Raw genomic sequence first — 18,343 nt, 5'->3', positions numbered from 1 at the left:
GTATGATGCATATGCATGATGTTGATAAAATTTGTGTCTTGTTGAAGTTTATTGTCAGTATCTGAAGCATTTTTGGGAATGCACAGATTCAAAAGCTGTTTTGAATCAATTTGTCTAATGAATTTCTCAGCTATTTACAGTGAATTCTCAACTATTCTGCTTTTAAAAACCTTCAGATTCTGAAAAAGTTTGCTTTATCTTCCCAATTAAATCCTGACAAATAGGATAGGCTTCACACTTTGAAAATGGAATAGTGTTGAAGCTTGGGGAGAGACACAAGCTTGCTATACTGCCCTTGGTTGGAATCTACAAGGGAAAAGGCGTCCAGGTGCTCCAAGAGCAACGAACGGTAATGAAGGAATGCCAGTTAGATGTCAAAACTGAGAATTTGTACAAGCTTTGTGATACAGCCAGCAACAGAGTCAGATGGAAAGCATTTTGTAGCAACCTAGGCTCCAAGTCGGAGCATGGTTCCAGTAAGTAAGTAAGTAAGTAGCGGACTTTGAGGTTGTTTGAGGACATACAACAAAACAACGCTATTTGGACATTGTTGGCTTTATCAAGGACATAGGCATTTTGTAGAGAATTTGGGATGGTACAACAGATCATCGATCGCAGTGCCGTTGCTATAAGCAAACCCTACATTATATTCTATTCTATTCTAAGTAAATTTAAAATAAAATAAAAAAACACATTAAATAAACAATTTTTCAATTCTCGGAGGGGGTCCTATGCCCCCTATGGCCCCCCTGGGTACCTTCCTCCTGACAAAACATCTCTAAATAGGATTTAAAATACGAGAAAAATAAAAGGCAAGGTAATATTTATAATTAAATTAACTTCCATTTCCACTCACTTCAGCATTATTTCTGATTTTTTGTTTGCTTTACTTCCTTTAGTCCTATTCAACTTATCGTCTTATATAAACATACGTTAAAAAATCACGTAGAATCTCTTCATCAACAAACGTCATCATCATCAGAATCCATTAATATGATAGAATGTGATGACTTTTAATGTGTATAAAGGGAAAGGGAAAAATATGTGTCGAGTACAAGGGCAAAGATCTCATCTATATTTAGAAATTCAATATAAAAGACATCAAAAGATCCTTTTTTTTTGTGCCTTGTAAATTGTTTGTGTTTCTAGATTCAACACATCCATACAGTACAAAAAATGAGAATTCATTTGGAAAATTGACATTAAGAATGTGAAAAAAAAGCTTTTTAATAAATTAAAATTTGAATTTTTTAAGATATTTCATATAAAAGTTCTGTAGAGGAAAATTTACAGCATGTGTTGATACATGAAGTTTATAAATAATTTTTCTTTCAACTCATTGTGATGCTGCTGTTGAATGGATGCATGATTTTAAAGTATGAGGGTATGCTTTTAATTTTGAAACGCTATTAAATTTCATTTGATGGGTTGAACAGCTATGGAAACATGTTGTTGTGTACTTTGCAAAAATGTATGATTTTAACTTAGAGATAAAATGCTTTAAATCTTAGATTTAGTGCTGTAAGGACATTATTATGTCTCTATAGTGTTTGGTAATTGACAATATGTGATGGAATGTTCGGAAATTTCGTAATGCTTAGGTTAGGGCGGGAAGGGTTTGCAATAACGCTTAGATAGGAGCAGGAAGTACAAATTTTGGTTCATGATATTGTTACTCAGGGCTAAAGAAGCGGGAGGGGGGCATTCGAGTTTGTAATTTTGTAACAGAATCAGAGTTCGTGAAGATCGAAAAAATCATGATTTTCTGAAATCCCAAAAAAAAAAAGATTTTGTGAGAATCAAAGATTTTTTCGATCTTCACGAACTCTGAACAGAATGCAAATTTTAACTCGTGATTTTATTACAAGACGTTACGGTAAGGCGAGGGAGGCTTTAAAAATGCAGGATTTGCAATTTTGTTACCGAGTACAAATTTTGGCACGTGATTTTGTTACAAAGCGTTATGATGGGGAGCCCTAGCAAACATAGAACGTACTTTCAAGAATATAGTAAGCTGAGAGCAACGTTTATTTAAGGTAAGCAATCTTTCGAGAGCATTATCTGTTAGGGGGTCTGTTATGGGGTTAGGTGGTCTGCTATGGGGTTAAGGGGTATGTTATGGTGTTAGGGGATCTGTTACGGGGTTAGGGTAATTTATGAACATTCCCAGAAGTTCATGTACTCTAAGTTATTTTGCCTTGTTCGGGTCAAGGCAAGCTGTGGTCGATCTTGCCATAAAGCATCAAATTCATATCCTTGACTGATTGCAACCTAATTGTACCAAAAATCTTGAAATATCTCAAACAAATCCTAAAAGTAAGTAACCCTAAATTGACCCAAAAAAAAATTTCCCATAACTTTATTGTTCCAAGAACATTTTCATAAAAAAAAAACAAAAACTTTTGAAGATGTTTTCCTTTCATCCACAAATGAAGAACCTTCAAGTATCATTCACATACCAATTCCACACTTTTAAACAGACAGAAAAAGCTAAGTCGAAGAAAAGAAAGCTCTCAAGACGCAAAAATTTTTTTTACAATGAATTTGTTAGGTTGTCGAGTGCAGAACAATCACGAAAGTGTAATAAATTCACTTCTCATTCACTCAAAATAATGTTTTTTTTTTTTGCCTTTTACCATTATCATTGTTATTGTAATTAATGTCTCGTGCAAGCAATGAGGGAGGCAAAAAGGTGTTTTTTGTGGAAAATAAAACTTCAAAAAAAAATTAAAATAAAATAATAAAGCTTGTCGAGCCTAGATATTACTCACTGTGCGATCTAAAAATATCTTTATCACTATCATAAATATTTGATGAGTGATGATGTATCGGATGCATACTTTTTACTTCTGTTGTTTCTTGATGATTTGTGCTTGAAGTTTCAGCTTCCACGGGTTTTGTAGTTGTTTGTGTTTCTAATAATTTGAAGGATGTTCATGAATTTTTGATGATTTTTCATATTATTTCGTAGAATTCAGCATGTTTTGGATGATTTTTTTCAAAATAATTTTTGTAATAAGCATGAGCGGATGTTCAGAATTGTATGAAAAAATTGTTAATAATTTACAACATTTTCAGCATTCCCAGCAGAGATTACAAAATAATAAAAGAAAAAATCCAATTTAAATATTGCAAATTTCATAAAATAATCACAGATTCATCCAATATTCACAGGATTCCAATCGATAAACAAGTTGGTTGTGTAAATAAATTTATTATGATGATTTTTTTGTATTTTTCGCAGATATTGCAGTTTCAGAAATAAAGTATGTATAAAGCACATCCATGTAGTGTTGAAAAAAGTTATTGTGTAGATGGGGAATACAAAATCATAACAATTGGCGATGGAATCGAGAAATAAATAAAAAAAATAAAAATATATAAAAATTAAATTAAAAAATATATTTTATTAGATTAACAGAAAAATAAATGGAATATGTTGTATGGCTGGCTGTTCATTTATTGTTTTATAAATAAAAATTGGTATCCAGGGGATTTAATTGCAATTTAGCCATTATGATATAAATCGATAATCTCTCATTTTATAAATCTCCCAAAAAAAAAGGATTATCACGGATGAACAAGTAGAAAATGTTCCCTTGAATACCATAATACAAGTTATGTGGAAATTGTAGATGAAGAAGAATTGAGAGAAATATTGCTTTTTTCGGTATCAAGTAGAGGTTCCATAAAAGCTTTTGTGTGTGAAAATTTATTGAGTTTCTTAATGAAGTTTAAATTGTTAGATTAATCTTTAGCTTTGAGGGGACTTTTTTGTGAATTAAACTCAGTGATGGGCAATCTGTTATTTTGCGGCTCACTTTGATAGAAAGCCTTGATCGAAGATGCACACGATATATGTTTTATGGCATTTCTAATGATTTTAGACAGCATAATTGTGTGTCATGGCACATAGGTTGTCCACTATTGACTTAACCCTTTGTAGAGTCCATCAATTTGACAGAAAGCTAATTTATTGTGAGTTTGTGGACTGAAAGACTCCACAAGCTGCTGTCATTGTGAGTTTGTGGACTCCAGAAATTACATACGGCATACCCACACTAATGTGCCGCTGTACAAAGGTTGCCCACCATGGGTGTAAGCTCCACAAGCTTCATTAAGAGTTTGTGGAGTCGTTCATGTCCTCAATATAATCTGTGGTGTGTATGGTGGCACACAGGTTGCCCACCATTGAATTAACCCCATCCTGAAAGCTCTACAAGCTTCATTAAGAACATGTAGAGACTTCCTGTCCTCAATATAATTTATAGTATCCACAACAATACCCCAAACCCATTCATTAATCAAAAACCCATCCCCAGCCCATGATAACTCTAACATATGCTAAGTCAATACCATTACAACCAATAAATTAACCAAAATTCCCATTAAATTTTCAAATTAAATTCCATTCTCAGAAATACCATCAATAAAATTCAATTGATTGACATTTTCATCCCAGACAATATCCCTCATATTATAAATGTTTTTTCCTAGAAATCTACACACACATCACATCATGTCGGAACCCCTACTGTACATCAAGCAGTAAAAAAATAGTAGGAGAAAAAAAAAAAATTAATTGAAAAAGTTTTTTTTCTTCTCTTCTTCTGTGAGAAAAAAAAAATTAATTGAAAAAGTTTTTTTTCTTCTCTCCTTCTGTGATGGCCATAAAAAAAATAAAAGTTCTTTCCCCCAAAATCTCTGATAAATGTGAATCAATAAACGATGATGAAAAAAATGGTCTATTTTTCAATTTTCACATCCAATTGAATCACATTCATCAGTAAAAGAGGCAAAAAAAAGTTCGAATGAGAGGGAAAGGGAATCGAAATAAAAAAAAAAGAATTGAAGGGCAAAAACCACAAAAAAATGGCAAGTGGCACTTACCATCTTCAACACACATCAGTCCATCGTCCATGAGTTTTAATCCTGTCGGACATGCACATGATATTCTCGGACTCTTATCGTTTATATGGGGTGCTGGTAAACATAAATGAGAGCAGTGTCCATTCACTGCTTGACAATGATTCTCGCCATCTGGTTGTCGATAGGGATGATACACATGAATTGTCATCGGATGTTGTAGCTGATGCATGATTATTGAATTGTATAAGATTTTGTGGGTTGAGACATGGAACAGATTTCGAATGAGAAAGAGAAAATTCAATTAACATATGTTATTCTACTTCCAAAATTGAGTTTAGGAATGTAGTTTGAGTATCTGTAGCGCATTTTTGCAGAAATCAGTAATCTTCAAAATTCTGAATTTTAGTCAAAAATATCAAAGTTCAGCTTTAAGAATCATTCATATCCAATCCTAAATATACCTATAATCACACTCAAACAGCCTTGGAAACTGAACACCTGTTACTGCAAATCAGCGCTAGTGTATACAATCATTTATGCATGTTCTTACCATATGTAATGCTGTGACAGGTTCTACATCTTTTCCATTGAATTTATTTGCACGAAATACAGCCTCCTTATCCCAATCGGTCCAATACACATAATCTTCAAATGTTGTAATTGAAAATGGATGTCTGAGGGTATCGGTTGAATGAAGCACTAAATTACGTCCCGTACCATCGTAATTACATGATGAAATTACATTTAATTTAGCATCGACCTGTGTATATGTGTATTTTATGTAATGTACAAAAAAAAAGTTAAGATTCCATGTAATATTGAATAGATTAATTTAGTATCAGCAATTAATTTTACCCAGTAAATTCGTTTTTGCACGATATCGAGTGTCAATCCATTCGGCCATTTAACATCATAGCTAACAATCGTTTGTCGATGTGTACCATCCATGCCAGCACGTTCAATTCTTGGATTTGATCCCCAATCACTCCAAAACATCCAGCCATCCAATGGATTTAATGCAATTGCTCGTGGTATTTCCAAATTGTCTTTTATCAGTACTTTTCCCATATTACCATCAAAATTCATTATCTCAATTGTATAGCGTTTTGTGTCAGTGAAATAAATGTGATTGTAAATCCAATCTACCGCAAGTCCATCTGATGTCACTGTCTTGTCCTGTAGTACCACAATTTGTTCCGTACCTTCGTCAATTGGCGCTCTAATGGACAAGATAACAAGTTTGAGATTGTTAGATTGAAAATTAAATTGTGTGGTTTGAAGCAAGCTCAAATTAAATTTTATAGCATTTTTCAAGTCAGTAACTTACTTGTAGACACGCTGTTCGGTTACATCGCTCCAGAAAATCATACCAGTACGAAAAACGTAGTCTAAAGCTGTGGCCGATCGTGTTTCATTAACAATTGATGTCATTTCACGATGGTCAAGTGAGATTTTTCTAATATCATGACGACGTGCGAAGAGTAGTGATGCATGTCCTTCAGTTGCCTTACATTTTGTGTGATCACGTGGATCCTTTAAATATCCTGTCGCACATTCACACTAAATATATGAGAAATGGTAATGATATATTATTGGGTCAATTTGATTCTCAGAAAAAAGGACTAATTGAGATGTATTGTATTAAGGAGTGCTAAATTTGAGATTATTGCCCGAACTATTTTTATAGGGAATTTTAGTACATGACTAATGAATCATATTATTCAGGAAATTCAATAAAACTGTCTACGATTCAGTACCAAAACCCATCAATTTGTCAGCTTCTAACTAAATTACATCACATTTGTCCTTACACAAAATGCACGACTATAAAATATTAATACTACTTACTTTAAATCCACCACGTTCATTAGAACATAATTGAGAGCACGAACCAGGTATTTCACATTCATTAATATCCTCACACGTACGATTGTCACTTAACAATTTATATCCCTTCCGGCATTCACAATAAAATCCAGCCTGTGTATCAACACATATATGTGAACATCCGCCATTATTCGCTTTACATTCATCACGTCCACATTTATCAATCGGTTCATCTTCCATATTTGGACAATCTTGTATCTTATCACAAACTTTTGACAACGGTATACACATACCATCACCACAATCGAATTCTGTCTTGCGGTCACATGTTCTGTCTGGAATTGCTGTTGGGGATTTAAAATTGAGAAAATGATAAATTGAAAAATTATCGATTGAAAAAATTTATTTCGTCCTTACGGCAATTTAATTCGTCACTTCCATCCTTACACTCTGCTTTTCCGGAGCAATGGAATCGTCCATGAATGCATGTCTTATCAGCACATTGAAATTGATCAGCACGACATGTGACATTTTGGCAAACTGGTGGCTTCTCATCGTCACCACCAGGACAGTCTTGCTCGCCATCACACACCCATGAACGATGTATGCATGTAATTCCATCCTTACATTGATATTCGGCTTGTACACATGAGGATTCACGTCTTATGATAACCGAGCAGTTCTTTAAATAGAGGAGATTTATAAGGTGGTGGTATGAGGTATAAGATGATGAGTTTTTTTGGAATGGGAGAATTATGGATGATGATAAAGTTTTGCATGTACATTTGAATATTTTATAGCATAGATTCGGATTAGTTTGGAATTTTCTTATTTTTTGGGTATTATTTATGCCGAGCAGCACTATGTGCTCGCTAAGGATCTGGTCAGTCGCCGTATAAATGGCAAACTGCATGGTTGCCTTGAGGGCACCTCGACGGATGATTTTGACCCTTTTTTACAGCAGAAAATTCAGTCAAAGAGAATGTTCGGCATATAAAGACCACTACGGTACCTAAAAGTGGTCTCATTGACTGTTAGGGACTGTGCAGCTCGGGATATTTTCCACAAAAATTGTCTAAGATATTAAATGGTCAAGATTAGTCTGCATCGAATCATTTTTGAGCAGTCGTCCCCAAAGAACAAAGAACAATATTAGGGTGAAAACTAGCCAGACCATGAAAATTATTGTTTTTGTTCAGCTTGAAAGGGGTGTGTGAGAAAAGAAAATTTATTATTTATATCAAAAAAAACTTTTCATTGTTAATGCCTCAAGTCATTGAATGTTAATTGAATTTTGGGTTATGATAAAGTTTATTCTCATGTTCCCTTTTTGCTGTTCTGAACTTTTTTATTAATTTTCTTTGAACAAGAATTCAAATTGAAAATAATCTTTAATTTCAGAATTGCAATAAGAAGCTTTTACTGCTTCTGATGGGAATAAATGTAAAAATATGGCAACTCATTGACCTTTTTATTTAAAAAAAAAATCTTTTATGTCCAAATAACTTTAAAGAAAAAGAATCCAAAATAATACCCAAAAGCACTTTGCTGTCTTGTCATTTGCAACATTTAACAGACAGCAAATTGAAGGATAAAGACAAAAAAAAAATAAATTTTAGATTTTCTTACCTTTTCATCAGATCCATCAGGACAATCCATTTCACCATCGCAACGCCATTTTGATGTAATGCAATACTTTTCCGAACATTGAAATTGTTTAATCGGATCACACATTTTTGGTGTACATTTTGCCTCATCGCTACCATCACCACAATCATCATCACGATCGCAAACCCATCTATTTTGAATACATCTACCATTATTACAGGTAAATTCGTCAGAACGACAGGTATCATCTGAAAATTATAAAAAAATGTTTATTTTGAGTAAATCAGTTGATAATGTGATTTAATTTTAGGGATGGGCGCTTTTATTTGGGGGTGAAAATATTGATTTGCTGAAGATTTTGGCAGTGATTAACTGATTATTGTCGAAAATAAGAGGTTTTGACAGTTTGGCATGATTTTACATGAGCTTGTCTGAATTTTTGCCCTAATTTTAACTTGAATAATTTTTTGGCTGTCTTATGAACTTGGCTGGTGCACAGAATAGTCAGGAAGCACAATATTTGCTTAATCAAGTCAACATCGAGGTCTGAAATATGTCAAAGCTCAAAATATCCCTTAACAGACAGTGCAATAGACATAATCTTCTATATGAGATGATTCAATCACTATAATTGAGCATACTCATTTTTGTGACCATACTCATGAGCATGCTTACTGTCTGTTACTCCCTCATTGACATTGAATCAGCCTTTTCATCTCATAACAAAATTTCACCCATAAAAATCCTCATTGTCTCTCATTTAATCAAATAACTTCCAAGAACATCTTAAAATAAAAACAATTGTGCACCAAAAATATCCAAATTCTAAAGCCAAATAAAAATAACCTCAGATGCCATAAAAAAAATCATCTCAAATTTCCTAACCTAAAAAAAAGTAAACAACAAATTCAAATAAAAGCGCGGAGAAAATAAAAAGAAATTTCCCTTTGAAATAAAAGTTGATTTGTTGCAAAGTCATTCTGTTTGCGTGTGTTGTGAAAAAAGTCTATTCAACTTTTTTTATATGGATTGAGCTTTCCGAGCAGTAAAAGTCGGTTAGTTGATCCAAAATAAGGCTTAATAGTAGGCTGGCTATGGCATGTTGCAGGATCAGAGTTCGAGGTCTACTCGAATTTTATATGAAGTAAATTCGACTCAGGTCGACTTTTCTCGAGCTGTCGACTTAGATTCTGTTTAAATCCTGACAAACGTGACTCTTATATGTTGATCAGACCACAAACATATGAACTCAAGTCGACTTTTCCATACAAAATCTGAGCCGACTTCGAGCTCTGTGCTGGGTTCTGTTTATTAATCCAGCCTAAGCCAGCGTGACTCTAGCATGGTGCCGGATTTAAGCAGTATCCGAATGCTAGAGTCACAATTCTGCTTAAATCCGGCACCATGCTAGAGACACAACGGCATGATGCCAGAATTAAGCAGTATTCGGATGCCAGAGTCACAGCAGCCTGATTCCGAATTTCAGATCAATTACCCAACTTGTGCTGTTCGGGTTTGTTTATTTCCATTCTTTTTGGATTCTTTTTCCACCAGAGAATCTTATTTCCGATGCCAAAAGTAGAACAAAAAAGTTTTATTTCTATTTTGACAGTCTGCATCATTCGATCCGATTTTCACTGTTTTCTTTATTGTCTGCTCGTTAATTATTCTAATATTTTTTTCTATTTAGAAGTAACTTTCTCCTCACGAACAGATGGAATTTTGTTTTTGTTCTCTTTAACTTTGATTTCATTATGCGCGACTGAAGGAACGAAAAAATTTTTTCATCAATTTTCATCGAGTCATTTGCATAATTTTGAATATAATTTACATTAATATCATCATCATTATCGTCATTAATGATGGTTTCATTACGGAGCTCATTGAAAAATTGTTGTTTATTTTTGTTAATTCACTAAATTCCTCATTCTTTATGGAAAATTTTGATTATTAATTCTTCATGTTACAGTCTTATCACGTAACATGCTATATTTAAAATTTTCCTATTATGATCAGACAATTATGAAAATTGTTATGTACATTAAATGCCATTTCTAATAGCAATAAAACCTGTGTATGTGAGTGGGATTTTTGATGATTACTAAATTGCGTTCATTTTTTATTATTTTATTATTAAAAAACTTTTCTACGTCTCATATGTTAAAAGCTTTTGTCCCTTCTCGGAAGGGATTTATTTATTTTAGCATATTTTACAGCATCGACCGTAAATTGATAATCCATTTGGTTATTAAAGAGCAATTCCCTTTAAAGCTTATTTTACAATTTCGCGGAACAACTCTTAAATCCTTGTTTTTTAAGCTTGGTTACATTGGAATTTATAATAAAAAAATAAACTTAGCAATATAGCTACTTTGCATAATGATCATTGAAAACTTTAAGCATCCATTCAGCTTAACCTTCTTTCTGTAACTGATATGAAAGACAAAGTTTGCATAATTTCTTATGCTTTTATTTTATACATATTGAATCTGTTGCACATGCAATGTTTAAAGTTTACAATTCTTTACATCTCTTATTCAACTCTTCAAGTTCAAAGTTTTATAATCCTCAAAAACCAATGGCAACCATTGAATAAATTATTGATGCTTTTTTTGTTATAAGTTCCTAATTTTCAATGCTATTTTGTAAGACCAATAGATTGCCAATAGAAATATGAAAGAAAAGCAGTGTTGTTGATGTTGATACTTTTGATAATTCTACATCCTGATCTAATTTACAAACGAGAATTGATTTCAATCCTAACAGACAAAGATCATACTCAAAGTATACTCACTTTAGTGAACATGCTCATTTTGAATCTTTTAATGGTTACGAGCATCCTCTTTGTATGTTAAGGCAACATCCTTTTTAGGACATACCCTAGCAGGCAAACGTTTCGTGGTATAGAAAGACCACTACAGTACCTAAATGCAGTCTCTTTGTCTGTTAAGGATCTCGAAAAGCACAAATAGGTTAATCGATCAATAATCCGTTCTCAGGCCGACGTAACTCTGACTTGGTGCTGAATTTGATTTACATCCGGCATCATGTCAGAGTCACGCAGACCTGGTGTTGGATTTTGAATCGATTAACCGACTTGTGCTATTTTACAAAACGCAGATGCATCAGATATCAAAACTACCAAGAATTAGATTAAAAAAACTTCTCGAACATCACAGTGTATTCGCAAGTGCATCGCAAAGTTGCCCTAAAGTCACCATTGCATCTGATTTCAACTCATTTTCACAGTGAAAAATGAAACTCACCGCATTGTGCAGCTAAGGCTTTATTTAGTAATAATCACGGATAAATCAATTCCAGAGTTATCTATATCAAGTGTCATTTTCCATTCAAATCTAACTCCAATTTGCCCTGATTCAATCATATAACCAGATACCAACTTTGATTAGAAAAATTATCTAAATTAAAGTTGTAAAGTTTTTTCTCAAAAGAGCTTGAGAAATTTATATTAAATATAAAACTTTAAAGAATTTAGAAAACACAGAATAAAAATGTTTGAGATGATTCAGCAATAAAAAGTTTTCTCATCATTCCATTCAACGCATTTTATTGTGAACTTTTTGTGGATATTTTTTTATTACCCTAAAAGCATTATCGAATTGTTTCTCTTGTTTTCAGCACATTCATTATTAGATTTAGAAAAATATTCGATACAACATAGAAGTTTTCAATAAACACATGACAAAAACCACATGTTACAGACAGCATGTCTACAAGACATAACCTCAAAAATTCATTATTGTTGTTGTATCATAAAATTTACTTATTATGTTACAGTTCATGTCTTGACGATTTGCAAATCAAATTTTATGCAAACAATTTACAAAAAATTTTTTACATGTCAAAAGAATTTTTAATGAAATTTTAATGTACTTTACAGCTCACAACAACAAAAAAATGGCATTTATGTTGCTTATGCATAATTTTTTTTTCAATAATGCTTACTATGTGCAATAACATGTCGTGAACATAAAGGAAAATTTCTTCATAATATTCAAGCTTGTGTAGCATATTGCCTTTAACATGTCATCATGTACACATACACGTATTGAACTTCATTTCTATCTCCTGTGAGAAAAAGTAAGATTGATTGTTGGATGCTGTAGACTTCCACGATTATCACGACATGATGTGTTATAGTGAAATATGATGGATGTTGTTTATAGAATTGCATTTCTATTCTTAAAATTAATAAGATGCATTGAAATGTTTTATAACTCTAGCATAAGATGTTATTTTAAATGATTGACAGCGACAGGAATTTGAATTAAATGGATGGTTCGAGAAATGAGCTAGATATAGTGTGATCATGATCGTTTCGTCGTAAGCAATTGCCAGTAACCGCAAAATCTGTACAAGCTTTGTGATGTGGCCAGTAACAGAGTCAGATGAAGGATCTTTTGTAATAATCTAGGCTCCAAATCGGAGCATGGTTCCAGTAAGTTAGTTAGTAAGTAAGTAAGTAAGTAAGGAAGTAAGTAAGTAACCGCAAAGTTATCATTAGCTCCACGGTCAATTAGCGAACATTGATCGTTAGGATTCCGCTCGATCCGGTCACTAAACGCGAAGAGATTGTGTAGCTAAATTCAGTAATTTGAAATGCTTGTCTTCGCAGCCATTCTGCACAAAATCGAATAATCTGCTATCTGGAAAACCAGACTATGAATTGCTCTTAATATTCAACCTTCAATTGGTATAATTCAGAATTATATCCCTAATAAACAAAGCGTACGCTTTCTAGAGCTTGTTCACTTAAAATATACTAGATGAGCATGCTCGTGAGCGTTGCTCTCTGTTTATTCTGCTCTCGAAAGCACGCTCTTTGCCTGCTAGGGTATTCCATCAATATTCTATTCATTAGGTAATCTTGTCGCATATTAAACTGTATGTTCTTGACCTATCCATAATTCAACACTGTCTAAAACTCGTTTATTCTACTAAATGTTTATTCTCCAGAATTTATTCTGCAAATGAACAGCAATAACCACGCATGGAAGCCGAAAAACATTTATTTTATATTTTATTCTATTTATTCCCATGAAAAAAAAAATATATTTTTTTTGTTGACGAAGGAATGTTCAATATTCTACATGCACATAGCACAATGATAATAATAGCAATAATGATATGATGATGCAAAATAGCAGTAGGGTAGAAACAAAATTTTTTTACTCAATTTTTATTTAAGCGAATAGAAGCACATGAGTAACATAATATCGAAGAGTTAAGAGGTAGAAAAAAAAAGTTTATTTTTTCGTCACACAATTCAATTGCACGAAGACTTTTGCCATTTTTGCACATTTAAGCAATTTTAATGTGAAATTGATTCAATGTACTGTGAAGAAAATAAAAAAAACGATGAAATTTTATTGAGTTGGTGTAATAAAATTTGTATATTTTTGCTTGCATAGCAATTTTATATATATTTTCATGATGGAACAAATTAAGAACAATTTTGAAGATATTTTTATGTGGATTGAAGACATTTTTGAATAATTTGGTTCTCACAAATTGCAGATTTGTATGCAAAAAGGAATTTTTTTCTATTTATACATTATAGAAATCATAAAGACGACTATAAAAGTTACAATACACCCACTAAGGATGAGCAATGACATGTAATTTCACTTACTGACTAACCAAATCTGTAGAAAATTCCCAGACGACATTAGCAGAGAGTATGAATAAAGACTATAAATATATTTGGCATTTTGACTGAAATAAGAGAAAGTTTAACATAGTCGTGTAGGTTTTAGACATTCTTTATGTTCGACATTCAAGTCGTAAGCACCCAAAGCAAGGATGTAACCCGATCGATTCAAGATTTGCATGGAAATCAGGTAACGACCACATGGCATTTTAGTGGCAATTTTTATGGGAGTTAATAAGAAAATCGGCACTTGTCACTTGCTGTCATGTGACAGCCACTTATGACACCCATGTGGTAGCCACCCATGACACCCAATGTAGCAGCTACCCTTGATACCCATGTGGCAGTCACATATGACACTCATGTGGCAGCCTCCCATGACACCCATGTTGCAGCCACACATGACACTCATATGACAACCACCCATGACACTCATGTGGCATCTATCCATGACACTCATGTTGTAGCCACCCATGACAACTATGTGGCAGCCACTCATGACAACTATGTGATACCCATGTTGCAACCACACATGACCAACTTGTGTCGATCGGGTAAGCAAATATGAGTAGTTTCTAGAGACATATGATAAAAATAGCAGCAAAAATCCCTTTTGTCAAAGCAAATGCGCTAAAAATTTCACATTCTATCCGATGCAAAAAGCTCAAAAGCTTCTCGTTATCATAAGCTTTTAAGATTTCAAATAACAAGATCTAATATGAGATTCAAATACCAAAAACAGCTCAGTAACAATCTTGATTTTTCTATTTTCACAGAAACCCGAAACACTTTCTTTGTAAGTCTACCTAATATAAAATGCTTATTGCTATTCGAAAAAAGAGGAGAGAAAAGAACAGAAAAAAGAACAACAACGGAAACGAGTTAAGCACAAAAGAAGACGTACTAATGCTATTGAGCATTTAAAATTGCTGTGAGCCTGCTTTTTTTTACAATGAAACAGGATATAATAAAGCTCAAGTACAAACATGTCTCAATTCGCAAATAATTTTAGCTTTACTATCTCTTACATATTTATATACACGTTAGATACGACAATGAATGCTTAAAAGGAAGATGAAAAAAAAAAGAAGATATAAAAGAATAAGAGAATGTCCTTAGCTACGAATATAATATTAAAGCTTATGCCCCCGAGGAATTCATAATAAACTTGAAACGTGACGACATTACATTCTCGCTCATTCAATTTCATTTTAACGCGTTGTCTTTATATACTCGACACAAAAGCTCTCCTTTTTTTTGTCCTATTCTGTTCTGAAAATGCTTTCAAAATTTCTGTAAAATGTGGATCCGAATAACAAGGAATTTTTTTCTTTACAATTAGATATCTTATGAGAATGACGTAGACATCATCGTAAGTAGCAATAGGAGACTTTACTGCGAAATAAGTTATCGTAGGCTTCCGAGGAGACATAAGGAGATTTAGCGTTCATTTTTCATGTGAAGAAGCATAAAAGAATTTCTTTTGGGATTTAAAGGGCAACTGAAGATATGATTGGGAGAGATATAATCCAATTTAGTTTATTTTTCTGGTTGTTTGGATGGAGTTTTGACTTTAATCTTTCGTGTGAAAATGCAAAGTCTGTGATATGGGTCGTTTGATTTTAATGACATGCAATACGCCAGAGGGGAAGGGAGGGCGAGGGTGTGTTTGAAATTAATTTGTGGGATTTTTGACTCGAAACGAATTTGGCCCTTAAATGGTGGTGTAGTGTCCATAAAGGGTGGTGCAGTGTCCATAAAGGGTGGTGTAGTGTCCATAAAGGGTGGTGCAGTGTCCACATGCCGTGGATATCTTGTCGCTAAATAACGTTATGATTACTACGAGGTATATCAGCGGCATGTGGATGCTACACCACCCTTTATAGACGCTGAAGTGAGTGGTTTTGACCACAACCCCCCTAGAATACACCCCTGAGCAACAACACTCCATCAACCCCCGTCCATACTCAATATTCTATTAGCATCTTTGACACACTTTCTTCTTGATGATCTCAATATTTACTGACCATGGAGACAGAGAGATAAAAATATAGAGCAACAAATTATTTTTTTCTAAAAAAAATATGTAAATGTCTACCCACGTTGGTGATTGCATTCACAGCAGCTATATTCTAATGAAAGCATGTATTTTTAGTACAAAGAAGCATTTTCAGTAGAATCTTTATGAGGGCTTATGTCGGGATCAAATCAAATTTTCAGTTATTTTCGTGATAAAATGGCGTTCTTTCATCGCACACACGCGAAGACATGGAATGAGGATGAAAAAAAAAAATTAATTAAATTTTCTCTATTTTCTTCTTCTTTTCCACATTCCACGGTGTTTAGATGATGTCTATGCATTATGAAACATCATCGAGAAAGAAATTTTCATATTTTTGCTTCCTTAATTTCATTTTTTTTTTCTTGCCGAGGTGAAAACATTTTAATAAAAACATTTTTTTCTCTCGCACAAAAAAAGTTACTTTTTAAGGTAGACTCGTTCGTTAGATTAACTGACAAAGTAGCAACCTTGGCATATTTTATTTTTCTTTAGAAAGTACAAATTAATGAATGTAATTTTGTTTACTTTATATGGAATTTATGAAAAAATTTATATTAACATTCCGAACAGTGCACTGAGTTTGCTAGCGTACGACTAAGTTGCTGTACCCTACCATGCGAAGAGACCGCTTTTGGATACCGTAGTGGCCTTTCTGTACGGAACTCAAAGGACTGTCGATAGAAGTTTGCACTTGGTATCGAAAATTGGCAAGTGGAAGCGATAAGCCACTTTAGACGACTCCTGTGGGATCATGATCAGAATTGATCTGTACGACTAGCGAATTGACTCAATTTCCATTAAAAATTGCGATTTTTGACGCATTGTTTTGCAATTCGCCGCATTGTTCCACTCGGGTTAGCGATTTAATTGAAGATTTATGCAAAATTACTTGTTTGCATAGCGACAAAGCATCTTAGACAACTTTATCATATTTTAATGACTTTAAAAAGCATCTTTCACCTTTGTGGTAGGTCTTGAACAAAACCGCAGACTTCAGACGGTTTTTGGTATTTTTTTAAAATTTTAGATTGCCCGCCACTACTTTAGAATCACAGCTGTCTAGCCCAGAAATATCGTGAAGGAAGAAATGCCCTTAAATCCGCCCCCAGATCAGCTCGACACTGGTCTGAGATTGGATTTCATCGGATCTGGCATAGATCTAAATTTATGCTGTCTTGGGCCTGGATTTTCAGCCATTTCTACGCAGTATGTCTTCCAGGTAACAGTTATTTCGACAAACAATGTTACATCCTTATCAAATTACCTTCCGCATATCCCGAAAGATGATATGTTGGTGAATTTTATTTCATTTTCCCTCAAAACCACAAACATTATTTGAAACTCGTATAAAAATGCGTCATTTTTCACGTCAGGAAATTTCCACACCTGAATTTTTCTTCTCACCCTCATAGCTTTCATCCCCAAAAAAAAGTTATGAATATTGCGAAAAATAAAAATGTGTAAAAAAAATTCCACATTATGTGTTTTTATTCCACATACTTTTATTTTTATCCCTCATATACCTATTTACGATGAACTTATAATTTGTTATGCGATATTAGACATAATGAGAAGGGAATAAGTAGAATGTGAAAAATTATCATGGATCACCCACATGAATATGAGTATTTTCATTTTTACATCTTATTTTATGAGTTTCATTTCTTTTTGCGCTTCCTTAATGTTAAAATCTCCTCCTTTATTTGCCATTTTTTATCATATAAGAAGCTTTAGTGTTTGTTGCCATTTTTGCACAGAGAAATTGTCATCAAATTTACCATTTTATGGAGATTAATGATCAAATGACAAAAAAAATTGTTTTCTCCTTTTTCTTCACTGTTGCCATTTCCTTGAATGGAATTTACTGGATTTTAAACTGTAATTTTAAATTTAAATTAATGATGTTTACAAATTCGGATAAAAGTTTGATAAAAATAAAAATTTATGATATAAAATATAAGTTTAATCTCAACAAGTTCCGAGAAATCCCAATAATATCTGATAAAACTTATTCAAGGACTCTTTTGTGTGTAAATTGAATGAAATAATAAGACACTTCACATCGTATTTTTCTCTCTTTTTTTCCGTTTTGCTCTTTGTCGTTTTAAAATTTATTTGCTGAAGAGCTTAAGGAAGGATTTTAAAGAAAGAAGCGCACAAAAAAATAAATAAATGTTACAGAGGAGAAAAAAAGTGCAAAAGCATAAGAACTAGAGAGAATAAAGAAGAAAGAAAAAACGTGGGAATTGAGGTGATGTGAAATGAAATTTACAGCAGTTTTTACTTTTCTCGTGAGAAATAAATGA

At 33.2% G+C, this 18,343-nt stretch overlaps 1 protein-coding gene across 5 annotated transcripts in view; it reads right to left on the bottom strand.

Moving 5' to 3' along the window:
- Positions 1 to 18,343, bottom strand: part of LpR1 (Lipophorin receptor 1) — a 95,053-nt gene that overhangs the window by 9,477 nt on the left and 67,233 nt on the right. For 4 of the 5 annotated variants that reach the window (XM_070648482.1, XM_070648483.1, XM_070648481.1 and 1 more), the window contains 8 exons: positions 8,326 to 8,552; positions 7,114 to 7,378; positions 6,718 to 7,040; positions 6,197 to 6,429; positions 5,725 to 6,088; positions 5,420 to 5,629; positions 4,891 to 5,089; positions 2,772 to 2,915 (listed from right to left, as the gene is read on the bottom strand). In XM_070648482.1, coding sequence (XP_070504583.1) covers positions 2,772 to 2,915; positions 4,891 to 5,089; positions 5,420 to 5,629; positions 5,725 to 6,088; positions 6,197 to 6,429; positions 6,718 to 7,040; positions 7,114 to 7,378; positions 8,326 to 8,552 — 1,965 coding nt within the window. The remainder of the gene's footprint in view (positions 1 to 2,771; positions 2,916 to 4,890; positions 5,090 to 5,419; positions 5,630 to 5,724; positions 6,089 to 6,196; positions 6,430 to 6,717; positions 7,041 to 7,113; positions 7,379 to 8,325; positions 8,553 to 18,343) is intronic. The other variant, XM_070648485.1, reaches the window with a different exon arrangement.

Source organism: Chironomus tepperi, unplaced genomic scaffold, assembly GCF_022539635.2.
Source record: "Chironomus tepperi strain 1889 unplaced genomic scaffold, CSIRO-AGI_Ctep_v1 contig_401, whole genome shotgun sequence".
Taxonomy (NCBI): domain Eukaryota; kingdom Metazoa; phylum Arthropoda; class Insecta; order Diptera; family Chironomidae; genus Chironomus; species Chironomus tepperi.
Note: the sequence above shows the minus strand (reverse complement) of the source record. Positions and strands in the feature narration are given on the sequence as shown.